Source organism: Corvus kubaryi, unplaced genomic scaffold (assembly GCF_017639235.1).
Source record: "Corvus kubaryi isolate FWS band 111438036 unplaced genomic scaffold, C.kubaryi_AGA036_p1.0 66, whole genome shotgun sequence".
NCBI classification, from domain to species: domain Eukaryota; kingdom Metazoa; phylum Chordata; class Aves; order Passeriformes; family Corvidae; genus Corvus; species Corvus kubaryi.
Window position 1 is genome coordinate 4,696,613 of NW_024582054.1, and position 17,172 is coordinate 4,713,784.

The window sequence follows — 17,172 nt, forward strand, 5'->3', positions numbered from 1 at the left end:
TCATTAGGTCTACTCCAATCATACCTGATTGTATGTAGATTTAGTGCTTCCTTGGACCTCTGGGCTGACATACAGCGCAGTGCCAACCATCCCTGTCAAGTTACCTGTGTGGCAAAAGATGAGAGCACCAGTTTCAAGAAAGTGGGAGAGAAATGCAGCATCCACGTCCAGAAAAAACTCAGTCATGTTCTCTGTCTTCTAGGCTGGAGTGCAGTCCTTACTAAGAGAGACCCAGCTGAGAATACTTTGACAAACAGACAGTTCTTACCTTCACACATCAAGTACCTGTGTCTATCTGTAGTAGCTAAACTTATCTACTGCTTTACAGATTTGTAGTAGTAGGTCAGCACACAAATATTACAACTAAATTTCACTGCCATTACACCTGTCTTTAAATGTACCATGTACTAAAGTTTCCTTAAAACAACAAATTCAGACTCTAACAAAAACCAAGCCAACCAACCAAGGACGCTGAAATCTTGATATTGTCCTGTATAGGCAAGAGAATACAAGGGCAGATGGAACAGATATACCAGATCTCTATATACCTCACCATGAGGAAAGCACTGATCTATGGCAGAAGGCTAGCAGAGATAACAAATTAATTCTTAGATAAGAGGCAAAACTACCAGATTATAACACAGGCACCCAACTTGGTGGCTGGGGGTCCCACCCCTGGCCTCAGTAAAGAGAAGTTTTATTTTCAAAGAACAAACGAAAATTCTAACAGAATGTACAAGACCAGTGAATATAATGTTTGCTTAAAATAATTTAGAGCAAGTTGCAACGTAAACTAACCTGATGGGTCAGACACAGCAGAACCATCCGAGAGATTTTCCTCTTGTTTAGAGACCACCTGAAACCAGCAAAACAGTCATGTTGTAAATGACACATGAAATGCTTCTGTTGGCTTTTCTTGTTACTTCTGTTGGCACTGCATGGTTTAATTCTATAACCTCACAAATTTAAAAGAAGTTTAGAGCATTCTCAATATATGAACATTGTGGTCATTTAACTTACGTTTTATTTTTCAAGTAATTACATTACCAAATTCAAGGGGTTTTTTCATTCACTTCAAGCTGTACTTACTGCATTTGCTGGATAATCTGTAGCTAAACCAAAATCACCAATTTTCACATGATCATCTGAATCTAAAAAAATGTTCACAGGTTTCAAGTCTCTGTGGATCATTCCCTGTTACAGGAGGAGAATAAAAAAAGACCCACTGCATATTAAACAATAAACAAGATTCAAAATAAGTCTTTATAATAGACTGGAAAATCATAATACATATTTTTATTACAGTGGGAAATCTATTGCATTAAGTCACTGAAGATCAGTCTTGAAGACTGACTATAGTTTGTAGCCCAGAAGCTAGAAACAATTTTCAGTGCTACCAGATACCTAACAGAATGTTTTTAAAAGATGGTCAAATTTTTATGACAAATGGGTAAAATCTGAAGCAGTTCATTATAAAAATCACGTTAATGATAAAATATAATAAACCCCAAGAATGGACTAATAATGGAAAGGGCAAAGAGAGGAAACTTGCTAATAAATGAACATGAAGAAACCCATAAAGAAAGAGGCATAACACAGATATTATGCGCAGGTCATAACTATCATATTTACTAACCTTTTCATGGATGTAAGCTAACCCATCCAAAATTTCTCGGAAAAGCCTCCAAAGCCGACTTGTATCTTCATATAACCCTTGGTCAATAGTGTCCCTTAATGTGCTCTTCTCACAATACTCCATCTTCAGTTGTGCATGCATAGAGGACAGAGGAAGAAAGAACAATTTTGTCAAGAAAAGAGACTATCAGAAACTTGTATCTGTACACATATTAATGTCAGGGCTCAGGAGCAAATAGTTTCACCAAAACATTCAGCTATTTGGAATTTTCCTGACAGCTGTCTTTTAGCTACAAACATGTGCTCACTTCTGGGTCCTACCTCATTTTCTGGGACAATCCTAGGAGCTTGCAGCAGCATATTCTCTAACATAAACATTAACAACAAGGTGGAACCAGCCAAGCCATAATATATGATAAAGCCAAACCCCAAAGAATCTCTAGCTTTATTTCACTTGGCATCTTAGCTGCTTTTATTATGAATATACACAACACACGCAAACAAGTGTCTTAAAATGTAATTCCACCTACTTGTAACTTCCTTCCAGACAAGCTCTAGCATTAAGTGCATTATAAAAAATTGCACATTACCACAGAATAGTTAGCTATGATAGACTGTTTCTGGGAGAAGTTGACTACTCCTAACACAAAGGAGGTGCCAGTAGAATAGCCTGAAATTGCAACCCTGCAGGAGTTTCATCTTGTGCCTACTGTTAGAGCCATACAATGGCTTTACAGATTACTGATTTCTATTAAAATAAAGTACATACACAATGCTGTGCTTTTGAAGAGAATGAGGAAGTTTCCACATCTGTGAAACACAATTTCCTCTCTGGAATTTAACACGGTAGACTTCAAGTCTACATTGGGAATTAACACCATAACCAAACTGAGGAACACCAGCTACAGTGTTGGGGATTGGGATGGATATTCTCAACAAATAAGCACAAGGCGAAAGAATGCTTTGAAAGGCATGGACTCAAAGGTTGGCTGCCTGGGCTGTACTGTGGTTAGGTCAGGAACTGCCAACTTTTACTTGTACACGAGCAACACCAGTTACTTATTATGCACTATAGTAGTAAAAAACTTCGCTCTCTCCAGTCACAAATATAGAGCCTTGGAAGGCATAAAAAACCACATGCATGGCACAGTGCCTCCCACCATGCAAGCCTTCAAAAACACAGTCCATTGCACAAACAGCACTGAACTTACTCATTTGCATTTTTAAAGGTCATTACTTTTCTCATGAAAAGCAGCAACTAGTCTCTGCAGGTTGACATAAACAGTATCCTTTCATGTGAACACACGAGCACATTTGTACCTGAATGTACAGATAATGCACTGCCTGAATGACTGGTGTCCTGTCTTCTCCTCCATGGCTGCTCTTTTCATTGCCTTCTTCATTCTTTATCACAATAAAAGTAATAGAACAGTTAGCTACAGAAAGCTGTGCACTTTTTTATTATGCATACTACTATTTTTTAATGGCTGGAATACACTGATGAGAACTCAGCTTCTATGGGTAGGTTTGAAAAACAGCAAAATAATACAATGACATTTTTGTAATACCACTGTGTCTAAATAAACTAGAAAAGCAGGAGTGGTGAACCCTCGAAGTGAAAATGAGTAACATTTTGCCATCATTAGACTCTGAAGGGAAAGAATTCTGGAAAATCTGGATGAAGCTTAAATTTCAAGCTGTGTCATACTAAAAAAAGAGAAAAAGATAAAATTTGAAACGAAAAGATAGAAAGCTTGCTTGATACATAATGCATCTACCACCCTCAATCAAAAATTTTGGTACGGTGTGTGTATATATGTATAATGACAAAAGAATGCACTACCATATTGTTAAATTATATATTGAAAACTTTTTCATGCCAATGTACATTATAACAGAAAGAGGAAAGGGATGAAGCTTTAAATAAAAGCATGTTACAGATCATCAGGACTGGCAGTGACATATTCTAGAGGCTGTAGAAAAGCGTGCATTAGCTTTCTAGTGATACAGGGCACTGACTGTCCACAGCAAGTGCTGTGACACAATCTTAAAGTCAACTAAAACCTTAGACATTACAACAACTTCCCCTCCCTTTCTGTCTGCCAGCAATACGTATTTTGTCTGCTTTAAAAAGGGGCTATGAACAGATATATTGGTTAAAAGCACCTAAGTGCAGAACAGAATTTCAACTTTGAGATGGTGTAAGACCGTGTAATCCATATGGCTAACTGTTAAGTCATAAATACACTGAAGTGTTAAATTTGCAATAACTTGGGTCATGACTAAAAAACCCTCATATTTAGCTCAATAAACACTATAGGAAACAGATCCAGATTAGCTGCATCAGACTGATTTTTATGGAATGCAGCTCACAATGGCACACCACTCACTCTAACAGAACATAACCTCACATGTTTCTGTACTTACATCAGAAGTTAAATAAAACTTCCTAACTGACCTGTTTACGTGTCAAAGGCTATTTTATTATATTTTAATTTTCACTAACTTTATCTTTACACCTACCAGAGAATGACCTTTACTGTTTTCATCCTCGTTATCAAAAATTATTTCACTTTCAGAATCTGTGGTTGGCCTGTTTAAAAAATAGAAAGAAAAAAACCTCAAAAGTTCTGCATACCAAGAAATATTTACTAAAGAATCTGGAAATTATTCAGAGGAAAATAAGAAAATCTAAGCTTCTGCTGAAGACTTTCTATACGCCTTAAACAAAAAAAGCAAAACGAAACAATACCCAGAAAAGCATCCTGCTTGCAAAGCAACACTTCCTTTGACAGTCCAGTCTCTAAAAGGGAAGGTGTATATTTGCATCAGTAAAATTTAATTACTATTTCCAGTAAGCAAAACTGAGATAAGTTTACTTACTTGCTTATACAAAAAAATGACTGTGAGTGAGAAAACCCAACCATACACAGAGGAAGGTATGGAATACATTAATAAAAACCAAAACAAAAAAGAAAGGGCAAGTTTGATATTTTTCAAGATTTGTAATATTTCTGTTACTGTTTATTAAAAAACTTGAATCTCAAGGCTGGAAAAGACAACCAAACATAACAGTCATGCATTCTGGCAGAAATAATAAGAAGCTTCAAGAAGACTACACCAAAAAATTTTCCATGTAGACTGACAATCTTATCTAGAAAATTTCCTCTTCCTGGCTATCTGACTGCTAGCAAGTACACTAGTTTTGAACAAGGGGACAAAATAAACATACTGTGAACTACTGCTGACAAAAGAAACAAGAACGATAATAAGGCACAAACTTGGGAAAACTAACTCTGCTCACGCTCCCTATAGTGCCAGTACTGAAGCCTACTCACAAAATTGAATGCGAGAACACGCCATCACCATCATCGTCGTCGTCACTGGACTCCTGATCAGCTCCACTGAATTTGTTGCTGGAGGATCTTTCACATGAAGTACTCCACTCAACTGAACTTGTCAAACACGGAGGAGGAGCATTAGTTTCCACATCACTTGTCTCCTCAGGGGAAAGGATGAAGAGACCAGCTTTGGGGTGCATTCTTCTCTCTTCGGTTGCTTCAGATGTTGACACAGTGGGAACAGGACTTTCATGTTTTTCTATCCAAGCATTGTAATACCTCACAATATTCTCATGGTTCAAGCGGGAGAGTAAAGTTACCTCCCCCTTAATCCTCCGAAATTGCTTGCTGGTAGGGTTTATGCGAATGCGTTTTACAGCATAATAGCAACCATCAAGCTTATTTCTCACCTGCAAAATTCAAATTAATGTAAAGTCAAACACTTACAAACGCCTTACCAAGCAGAGCTAGAAGAAGAATAATTTCACAGTATAGGAAGTCTTCCTTTCACCTGGAAAATGACTACAATTCAAATGCAAGGTTCCCCATACTGACAGGCTTCTTCCCCAATCTCCTAGCAACCTCTTGCAAGAAACTTTTCAGACTTCGCAGTTCCAGATAAAAACCTCAACACAGGCACAGCACACTAGCACACAGTAAATAAAACCATGCAAACATTGAATATATTGTTTTGCTTCAGAGAAAACAAAACATATCCCCAAAAAGATTTCCACAGAGGAAACAATTTTTATACCATACCTTGATGACTGCTCCAAAAGCCCCTTTACCAAGTAATTTTAGCTCTTCAAACTCATTATAGTATCGTGAAAATTGTCTCTGTGTTTCTGTGAAGAACGAAGCGCTGGATATCCGACTGCTGGGCACAACTGTCTCCATGCAATCTATACCTGCTGAATCTGTAATGAAGACAAAGCTACCATTGCTGGCAATATAGGGAGAAGGCACTAGGGACTGCCAAATAAGGATCAAGGAGACAAAACCTAAATAACTTCAAGTGCAATTAAAACCTAAAATACAGAAGTGCTCTGCTGTGTAGAGTTAAGTTCTAGTGCAAGCATAAACCTTAATACAGTTTTTAATTATAAACATGAATGATGCTGGACAAAGGAATGATTTTAACAAGAAGGTAAGAAGGAAAGAAGTCTCACTGGAACACCCTCTTCCAAAGACGAAGTTAAGTCTACATGTACACCATGCAGGAGGTGAATGAGTTTACATGTTTCTTTAAAGCATGAGCTGCTTCTACTGAAGAAAAAACAGTCGTCAGTCCACCCCAGCCAGTCTTGGACAGAGGCGCTAAAGACCACACTACCTTTTAGGTTAGTTAATGTAACACACTTGTGCAGTCTTGTGAAGCTGTAGCACAGCTCAATTCTTCTCTTACTGCAGGCATGTAGTCCACTTATTTAGCAGAATACAGGAAGAATTAAATTCCTTACCATCTAGATTTTCATCAGCTACAGGTATTTTTATTCGTGGAATGTTTATAAAACTATGTTGTAGCAACTGCTGAGGAGTCCATCTTTCTTTATCTTCCAAGCAAACGCACCTGTTAGCAAACCACAGAGAGAACTATTCCATGTCTGACACAAATGTTAGAAGAGTTCTAGTTATATTTAAGAAATTATTACCCCCACCATTCAGGCAGGAGTAGGAAGCAAAGACAGACTAAATGACTTATCCACAGTGATATACAGTTGGTGGCAGAGCAGAGAAAAAGACAGCACCAAACCTGCTCTCCCAAATCCCAGATTAGCAGCCCGAGCCATGAGAGCAATCATCTCTTCTACAAAAACTACAACTAGAGACACAGGAGGATTTAGTTATTCTTTGCAAAAGCTGTTAAAATCTTAAAAAAAAAAAAAAAAAAAAAAAAAAAAGGAAAATCAAAGACAAGAAGAAACAGGAATGTGACAAACATACTTTTCCAGAAAGTCTTGAAAGTCAGCAGGTAAACTGGTAGGAACAGCAACTGGGAATTCCTTGGTTACTTGACCCTGGCTCAGTGAAAGCAAAAGCAAGCCCAGACGCCATACATCTCCTTTTTTTCCAGGCTTGTTGGGAAGACCATCCTCACTAAAACGAACCTTGGTTTGCTCAAAAACATCTGCTTTGCAGATGTCAGCTAAGCGCTTGGAAATGCTGTAGTCTGTGACCTTGATGTTTCCTTCAGCATCTACCAGGACACTGGAAGCACAAAGGACCTTGTGCACTACTGAATTATTGTGCAAGTAGTCAAGAGCTGACAAGATCTGGATCACGTAATGGCGCAGCTGCTCAACTGGAACAGGAGTCTCCTTGTGTAAGTACGTAGAAAGGCTGCAGCCACTTATGTGCTCCACTAAAATATCCACCACAATTGAGTCGTCCCGCTCTTTGAGGTTCATACATTTATAATGCACTATGTTTGGGTGACTTAGCTTTGCCAGTGAGCTGAACTCTGTTTCTGCTCCCTGAAGCTGGTAGAGAAACACAACATAACATGCATTTTGTCACATCTTGGAACACATTTCCAATAAAATATGTAGCATATACAAAATACGTATAAAATACATGACATCCTCATACTTTTCTAAAAGGAAGTACTGTGCACTGGGGAAAGTACAGCTTTGCTTTCTAACAAGTAAACTTGGTTCCCTCTTTCTTCAGAATTTTAGTATTTTATTCTTTTATTTATGCATACTTGCAAACACTTTCTTGCATTTGTATTATTGCAAAGGGAACTCCTGAATACCCCAACATCTCATCTTCTTTCATGCAAATGCTCTAAATGATTAGCATTTTCAAGTTAATTACTACCCTCTCAAGTTTATATTAAACTTGCAGCCTGAAGAAAAACACTGAACCTCAACCTAAACTTTATTAAGCCAAATGCAAAATACAGGCATTACCTGTTTCTTAGACTTCTCAATCTTTTCTATTTCATGAGTTGTAAGAAACCTTCCCATCTTTTTTTGCCAGTGCAGAACCCACTCATATATTAGAACAAAGTCTCCACTGTGAATTTCCAAGGCATTGTAGACAGATTTACCAAGCTGTTCATCCTTTCCTATACACAAAGGGAGAGAAGAGGAACATGGCTTCTTCTGTTTCTAAGGATCTGGCAAGAGCTCCTGCAAATGCTAAATAAATACCAGTAAGCCTGTTTTCTAAAGCCAGAAACATAAACCTACTTACAAGTAGACAAGAGACATATCTATATTGTAAGTATGGAAAATATCAGGCTTGATGAGACTGAATGCTATGTAACAGTACTCAAAAGAAAGCAATAGCACATTGACAAAAAACTGCTGCACATCTTCAAGAATTTAAAGTTTTAATAAATGAACAACCTTCCTGCTTAGCAAATGCCAGCTCTACACATAGTAACATAATCGTTCATCCTCAAACTGCAAAACAATAAAGTTTTCCTTTCTTGAGAGACCTTGAGGCTCTTCATCCATCCACTGAGGAAGTGCTATGTTGAAAACAAACAGTGAAAACATTTGATGGTCTGTCCACATGGGCACTTCATGGAGGTCTTCCAGCTCTGAAAGTCTCCTGTGATGTCCTGTATTAATGATTTTGCTAAACCTGCTGCTTTTATGCCGTTGCTAGCAGCAGCAACAGAAGCAGAGTAAGTATGCATCTCCAGCCCTCTGCTTATCAGTGGTTTCACATGTTACTGAAAGCATCCCAAACCCCAGCATTTCAAGCTGCAATTGTAATTTTGCTTACCTAGACATTTTCCTTTATGGACAGTAAGTTGTCCAGCACCACTTGTGCTGAAGTTCAAAACTTCATGATTTCCAGGGGACTCTTCATTATTACTAACAGAAAGCTGGCGTTCCCGTCTGAAATGTGAAGAGAACATTTTTCTCCAACTCAGACATATAGTATATTTAAAGTCAGGAGTTGAATACAAACCTTCAAAATTGGAAAGTTTCCAAGTTATCCACAGCACATAGCTTAGTTAAACCATGACAAATGAAGGTAGTGGGGGAAGGGGACAGGAAAGAGACCAAAATGAGCAGGTGAACAACATGGCACACTATTCTCTTGCCTTCAAATTTCACTTTGTAATCTAATGTTTGCAACAGAATAAATAAATAAATCATTCTAAAAAAATCCGTATGCAAACTGACATACTTTGAACGTCCAGCTGAATTTGGTCGGTGTTTATTATTCCCTCCATGTTCCAAACAGCTCCCATTTAAGCGTGAAGCAACTCTGTGTCCTGCAGTATCTCTCCTGTGAGAATCTTCTGGATTCTTCAGAGCAGCTATTTCCAAACGTTCCTATAAATCAGGAAAGACACCAAGTAAGTACAGAAGTCACTCCTATCCTCGCATATGCAAGTACTTAGTTATTATTCCATGAAGTCATGCAGATGACAGAAGAAATACGTTTTCATAATAAATGTACATGTGAGACCAAAGAAGAAGTGCTGAGATTTCAGAAAGTACATTTCCACACTGTCTGGGGCAGAATGTAAAGAAACTGGAAACATTAATATACCAGCTTTTTTCTATTCCTGTTTGAAAATATCCACCTTGGTACACTCAAGATGCTAGTCTATTCCAGATATAAACCCCAGAAATAATCAAGAACCTCTTTTAATTCAGATCTACTAAAGGCCCTGAATAAGAGAAGATGTCCTAGAAGATTTCAAATTTTTACATGTACTGTTACAGTCCTGGGAAGAACTTACTGCAATGTTTTTTTTGCACACCTGCTTAGAAAGAATACCTGTTTGGCAATCTCTTTCTTTTTTCTTTCTTCCCTTTTCTCTTCCTCCCTTCTCTGAATCTCATTAAGGATTTCACGTTGCTGAAATGAATTTCAGTATTGTTAGAGATGCAACAGTACATGCAGTGCAACTGCTAAAATCTTACCCTGATTTAAAAGAAAAAAGCTATGATGCTGATTTTTCAGAAGCGTTTAAAAGAGGACTTAGAGGATGTCACAAGAATAAAAAAATTGAAGTCAAATTAGCTCTCCTGAGGAAGTTAACAGTATCAATTGTATGATATAGGAGAATGGAATTGTAAATTACTTCTACTGCCAGACCCAAAAATAAAGTTTCACACACAAAAAAAGACAGGGAGATAAACCCAAACAATCTTTTAAAAACCAGAGCTATTCTATCCATATTCCCCACAGAGCAGAAACCTCACACTACCAGCCCCTGTGAGACTCGGATGAATCCCTTCATTTCTAGTGAAGGATGGTGGTGGTGTGACCTCTCCTTAGGTTAAATTTGGTGCTCTCTAGAGATGTCTGTCACAGTGAATATTCCAGTCACCCTAAGAGCAAAAGAAGGTATGATAGCCTGTCTGCCTGGCTAACGCTTCCTAGTTTAAGATTGAATGCATTTAATATGCACATTTGCTTACACTTTTGTATAAGGTCCTCTTGATAAGTGATTTGCATAGGATGAGAAATCAACATTTAGGTTTGTTTCAGGCATAAATATTCCCCAGGGTTAACACCACATCATTAAAATATTACAATTACAGCAGCAGATTGTTCATATAGTACATATTGATCCACTCATACTGGCAGGTCTGACAAGTTAATAACTCACTAAAACTCACCATTATGCAGAGTGATTTTAAAATCATGATTATGTTATTTTGAGAATATATGGTTATTGATACTTTGTTTTCTCTTACCTCCTGCTCTTCTCTTCTCTTAACTTCTTGTGCCCTACGCAGTTCCTCCTGAGCCAATCTTTCCTGTTCTTTTTGATGATTTTTTAGCATTTCTTCATGAAAAGACTTGGAAGGTGGTTTATTATACTCACTGAGAAATGACTGTACATGGTCAGCAAGTTCAAATATCATCACCTGAAAAAAAAAAAAATGAATGACATACAGAGTCAAATGATAGCCAAATGATACCCAACCCAAAAAGCAACACAGCAGAAGCATGATGGCCAATTTTTTTACTTATCAAGGAGAATTTACCATATTTCTCTATTTATTAATAAACTGTAACAGGAAAAATCCCTGACCACAGTAGAAAAGATTGCAAAAATTACTGGAAGTCAGACAACCCAAGTCATCTTATTTTTCTAAAAGAAAAGTAAAATTTAAAAATCACATTCTCATCTTCTTTTAGGCATGATTTTTCTACTCCCAAAGATATGGGTTTATGACATACGAGCTACAACAAAACAAATCTTTTGCACTTATCTGTTAGTGCACCTACTGCTACGAAATAGTTACTTATTTCTCTAGTAACAGCAAATCCAACCCTTCCTGCACAAAGCAGTCCCCCAGTTAGAACTGTAAGTCACATAAGGCATTCCATATTCATATAACCACGACTACTAAAATAGAAAACTGAAAACTCTGCTCAGCTGAATTCTGCTATATGGCTTGCCAGCTTGGAATCAATTTTCACTTACTGTTTACCTGTGTATGTATTGATAATCTATTGACCTGTCAGGGCTTAAGCTTTCAGCAGTCTAGTAGCATCCCCTTATTAATTCAAGCAATCTACACTGCTAATAGACCATCTTAGCTCTAAAATTAAAGAATAGTCCAGAACAAAGGTGCAGTCAGAAGGAGCACTGAGAAGGATTTGCATGTACAGGTGGGAGATCAGCTAAATTAAATTGTACCATCTGCCTGTAACAGGGTGACATTTAGAAGATTCTCAAACACTGAATCCCCTGCTTGAAAGTAAGAATGAAGCCAGGAGGCAATTCAAAATAGAAAGAATAGCACAACATGCATAAATCTGACATGTGCAACTAAAATATCTTTCCCAGGTTACTGTTCAGAAGGCAAGGCAATCATTGCATGTAGACATATGTATCAAAAAAAAACCACCAAGAGAAGCTTCAATAATTAAAAAAAACACCAACAGTTTGCTGTTCAGTCTGAACAGGTGGCTGAGGTATTGAAAAACTTTCTATATCACAGAATAGAATTTAATAAGGCATAGCTGTCAACGTAGAGCAAGAAGTTATCTCCCTTTTGCTGCAGATAAAGTAATTCAGTAATAAATGCAACTGCATATGCCATTCATACAAAACATGTACATACATGTAACTCACAAACACATCTACACATTGCTGGAGCAAGCATGACTCTTGTTTTGGAAAATCAACATTAGGAAGATGTATGATATATTTTAGGTCCTTTCAGTGAGATCAGAAATCAAACTGGGATTTGATAACTCTTGGGGTCCGTTGTGAGCAGACCAAGTATATATTGCATGGTTTTGTGGTTACTTAGAGAATTTAACCCTTGTTAAATCCAATGAATTGTCCATAGCACTGTCATTAGAAAAAAACAGCAAACAACAAACCCCACTCCCTAAATTCCAGAATACACCATTAAACTGCTTATTTCCAAAGATACTGAAAAAACGGAGGAAATTCTTGGTTATTGAACAGAATGAACAAAACAAATCTGGCTAAAAGAGTTATTTTGAAAGTATCTGCAGAAATATTGGCAATCAAAATACAAGTATAGTACTCAAATGGAAAAAAAAGGCTTGATGTGGCAGGACTGAATGACAGATAGCTCTTGCTAAACCTGTAAAGTTGACAGGCTTGGGAAACTGAAAGCAAAATATTGTCCCATTTCAGCCTATTATAATGTACACAGCTGTGTAACTCTCACTTGTAAAAAGGCAAATGGAGCTATTCAAGCATGTTCACCTGCAATATTTCCAAATAGCAGGAAGAAACACCAAAACCCCTGCTTTCACCAAGAATTCTTTGCTTGCTCATAATTCTTTGAATCATTTCAGTCCTCAGCAACAACAGAAAGATATCATTAATACTAAACATACCTGAGGATGTATAAAATCCCTTAAAATAGATACAAGGGCTAAGCTTCACATATTTCTCCATCTTTCTCTTTTTACCCTGTTCCAGGGCAACCCAACTATCACTACTCCTAAACACAGAAGAAAAAAAGGCACAATGGCATGGGGTGACTGTGCTACGAAGTGTTGAGCTGGTGTTGGAACAAAGGTCTCTTATCCTTCAGTTCAGCATTAGGTGAACAAGATCACATGGAAAAATTCCCCAGGTAACCACTGTTTGCCTAAACAGATACAGCCTCTTACAATATTCAAATTAATCTGAAAAGTGAAGAAAGCTCTCAGTTTTACAGTTATCATTGCTTTTCATACTGCCAAATAACTTAGAACCTTTAAACCTAATAACGTGAACCTTTAAACAGGAATAAAGCTTCCACCATTTATACATGCACTGGATTTTAAGAGGATTCACAGACTGGACTTCCATTAATTAGAAACATTCCTAAGAAAGACAGTCCCTCCTTCCTTAAAAGCAATGCAACTTACACTTCCAATGTGGATGTATTTCACTATATTATACCATACATTTTTAGAACTACTTAAGTCCAGAGTATATTTCTCAAGGAAGTGAAAAGCTCTTACCTCTCCACGGCGCTGTTTTGCCAGTTCAGCTAGTCTGGATTTTAGTTCATTTATTTTCTCATTTGACAAGCCTTTTGAATTTTTTAGTTGTATTTCAGGAACTCTGAGGGACGGCAACAAAACATAAAAAAGCCCTTATTAGAAAAACTGAGTGTAAAAAGCAACAGATTGTTGATAAAAACAGTGTGTGAGGGAAAAGGAATAGAGTTCATAGTTACTTGGCAATTAGTCAGTGGTCAAAGAAGCAGAATATAAATACTACATATACAAGATAAAGCCAGAAATACTGTATTAAATTCCCTACCATCAAATTTTCTGGTTTACCAGATTACCTGTTGGTTACACTTAACAGTAGAACTACCAAAGAAACCCTGCAGACTCTAATAATCCAGCACTTAACCACTAACTTACTGAACAAGCCATTTAAAATATTACTAGCATAACATTTAGATGTTTAAAATTTATTTATCACCACTATACAGATTACACAAACCCCAAGAAACAAATGCAATAAATAAATACTAGTTAAATTTAAAAAATATTTAAAGTAAGGTAAACAAACAAAATATCTGTAGGTATGCTCTTTTAAACTAAAATGAAAAAAAAATGAGAGTAGCTGTTATGTCCTTGCTATAGGGTATAACTGAGCAATTACTTAGTAAGGAACAGCATTTCCCTTCTACAGCACTCATGCCACAGCACAAATGGATGGACTGAAGGGAGTTATGCTTTGGACTATCAGTGGTATAAGGACTGAACAAAATGGGGCACCAACAGTTCACCCAGAAATCACTTGCCAACAAAATGCTGGGGCAGGCTGGTCACCCACAACCCCTTCTACATTCTCTATGGAGAACTCTTCCAAAAGGTAATCCAGCAGAAAACAGAACAGCAGATGGCCTTAAATCAAAAGGAAATTCAGTCTGTCTTAGCTGAAAGAGTCAGGAGTTGAAGAAGTTTAACAAGGGCACTAAGATAGTGGCAGGTACACCTGTGTTTATGTATCTCCAAGCTACAAACTGGGGCTGCAGTCTTGCACTGACAAACTCATCCCTGTTATTCTACGTTGCACAAAAGACTAAATCCAATTCAGGTGCAAAGTTTAGAGTTGCATATTATAACATACCACAAGCTTAATAAATACTGACATGCAGAAAGCAAGACTAAGAGTGATGAATAAAGCTCCATGTTTTTTTCAACTTACACTTTACTACGGAAAGCAGAGAAAAAAGGTTATATTTGAATGTTCACTTACGTATCAGGGTAAGTATGTGGACACTTAACCCACAAGTCAACTTTGGCATACACTTCATTAGCACCAGTCAATCCCTGAGGACGCAGAACTAAATTAATTTCAGGAGGCTGTCGTACCTAAAATACAAAACAAAACTTCTGATTGAAAATGGTTGTTTGGTTTTGTTTTAATGAAAACACACAACTCTCAATCTATATTATAGTAGAATACAGCTTAGACCATCCAAACCACGAAAAAAATATGCTAATGTGTTGACATTGCTCAATAGGAGTGAGCTGGTCCACTTACTATCATGGTTTATCCAGCATATTTTTACAACTTCTTCAGATAAGTGCGGTTAAAGTCATTAGAAAGATGATTCAGACTGAGCAAAAATGAAGTTTTATAATAAAGCTTTTGTATTCTGCTTACTGTAAGGTAGCAGTAGAAAAAAATTAAATAAACTTAACACATGTTATTTATATCACCAATTAAAGCATTCATTCTAAAAACAGCATTTTTGCTTTTGTGTTTAGATCATTAACACTAGGCATTATTTTATTTTCTGACATGGCAACGGACCATAATGTCACACTGATATACACCTTACATGGCCAAACCAATGGACAGTAATTTTTTTGTAGTTGTATTTTGTGTTTTGCCATAAACCAGAATTTTAACAAGCATTGCCTTCCTCATCCCCAACCTGTTCAAATCACCTACTCAAAATCAAAATAAAGTACAATATGCCCATATAAGCATTCCCAACTTTTTCTTTTCAATTAGGTTTAAAAACAAACAATAAAAAACAACAACAAAACAACCCAGCCCTCAGTGACATGAAAAGCAGATAGGGAAGTAAGACCACATGGAATAACAAATACAGAAACAGATGGTAACTACCCCCTTTGCTTTTCTAGCAAGGAGGAGAACATGCCAAGTCAAGAGGATGTCAGATATGACCTTCAATACAGAGTGAACCCTTCTGGAAACCCAACAAATTACTTATTCTTACCAAAGTTCATAAAAAGAGAAAAAAAACCGAAGTTCATAAAAAGTCCTTAGTTGCTGCAAAAAATTTAAGTTCAAGTCTATGGCACAAAAGAAAGCAGAGAATATATTGCGTAGACATTCAAGACAAAAGAATGTAAAAAGAAACAACAGTAAAAGTGAACTTGTGGAACAGAACAGAGCGACCATTAACTCCAGGTACAGGAAAACAGTATCACGGACACAGCTGGAAAGGAAGTGTCAATTAAATGTGGACACGAAAGACAAATGGAAGAGAGTAGTAAGTACCAGACCTGAGCACTAACTAGTTGTAATTGAAAAACCCCAAACCTATAAAAATGAAAGCAAAATTATTATCACGGAAATAGCTGCACTGTGAGAAAACCACAGCATATAAGAACTATGCAAGTATCATCATGTATACCGATGAGATGAATTAATTGAACAGGTATGTAATTACTAGCTTAAGGAATGAATTAAGAAACAATTTTTTAAAAGCCTGACAATTAATTAAAATGCGATTTACGAGCACAGCACTGATTATAGAGCGAGCGCGTCTATCTCGAGGATTAATCGCAAAGGCGGCCGGTTGCAGGGCTGGAGGAAGGACCGCGGGCACGCAGCGAGAGCCGCGACACGGCAGGCACGGAAGACACGGACCGGCAGCAGCGAGGCAGCGCCAGCCGCGTCCCCGCCGCCGTCCAGCCCCGCTCCGCACCGGGACCCGGCCCGACCCGCTGCGCCCCCGCCCCGCGCGCTGTGAGCCGACCCCGCTCGCTACCTTCCAGGCCTGGCTCTGCCGCAGATCCTGAAAGTCCTGCCCGTAGATGGACTCCAGCACCTGGAGCTCGTTCTCCTGCCGCAGCTGGTAGCTCTCCGGCGGCTCCCCGGCGAGCTCCGCCATGTCAGCGGCGCCGGTGGGGGCGTGCAGCGGCCATGGCGGGCCCCCCGCGCTGCCAGCCTGGAACTGGTGCCGGAGCGCGGCCCGGCACCGCCTCCGCCGCGGCGGCAGGAGGAGGAGCCGGGGCCGGGGCCGCCACCGCCGCGTGGGGTCCAGCGGCTCGTCCACAGGAACGGGTCGAGTTGGAAGGGACCCATAAGGAGCGCCGAGTGCAGCGCCCTGCACCTCGCGGGACTCCTAAAACTAAACAGTGTGACTAAGAGCACTGTCCAAACCCTGGGAGGCTTGGTGCCATGGCCACTTCCCTGGGAGCCTGTTCCAGTGACCAATCACCCTCTGGGTGAAGAACATTTTCAAATGTCCAGTCTGAACTCCCTCAAGATATACCTCCAGGTATATCTGCAATACAGAAATACACAGCAAATACTGTTGGATACTGTGTAGATTTTTTTAAACTGACCTTCAGAAAGATTCACAAAAGGGAAAAAATAGCCAAGAATTTCAGAATAGATTTCATGTAGAGCTGGGGCAGGATACAAGTTCCCGTGAAAACTATAAAAAGGTTTCCACCGACAATTGCTGTAGTGACTAACAGCAGGTGGAGCGCGAACAGTCTTTGTCTGGTT

General features: G+C 38.4%; 1 protein-coding gene across 3 annotated transcripts in view; it reads right to left on the reverse strand.

The window, feature by feature from the left end:
• The window catches only part of EIF2AK4 (eukaryotic translation initiation factor 2 alpha kinase 4), a 37,942-nt gene extending 21,300 nt beyond the window's left edge, over positions 1-16,642 (reverse strand). For all 3 annotated transcript variants that reach the window (XM_042048336.1, XM_042048337.1, XM_042048335.1), the window contains exons 1-18: positions 16,427-16,642; positions 14,656-14,771; positions 13,401-13,503; positions 10,652-10,825; positions 9,726-9,806; positions 9,126-9,274; positions 8,715-8,830; positions 7,889-8,046; positions 6,921-7,456; positions 6,437-6,546; positions 5,736-5,893; positions 4,974-5,386; positions 4,159-4,228; positions 2,956-3,039; positions 1,637-1,759; positions 1,090-1,194; positions 799-856; positions 25-104 (exon numbers count right to left, since the gene is read on the reverse strand). In XM_042048336.1, coding sequence (XP_041904270.1) covers positions 25-104; positions 799-856; positions 1,090-1,194; positions 1,637-1,759; positions 2,956-3,039; positions 4,159-4,228; positions 4,974-5,386; positions 5,736-5,893; positions 6,437-6,546; positions 6,921-7,456; positions 7,889-8,046; positions 8,715-8,830; positions 9,126-9,274; positions 9,726-9,806; positions 10,652-10,825; positions 13,401-13,503; positions 14,656-14,771; positions 16,427-16,549 — 2,757 coding nt within the window. In that variant the 5' untranslated portion in view covers positions 16,550-16,642. The remainder of the gene's footprint in view (positions 1-24; positions 105-798; positions 857-1,089; positions 1,195-1,636; positions 1,760-2,955; positions 3,040-4,158; positions 4,229-4,973; positions 5,387-5,735; positions 5,894-6,436; positions 6,547-6,920; positions 7,457-7,888; positions 8,047-8,714; positions 8,831-9,125; positions 9,275-9,725; positions 9,807-10,651; positions 10,826-13,400; positions 13,504-14,655; positions 14,772-16,426) is intronic.
• Positions 16,643-17,172: the final 530 nt, after the last annotated feature.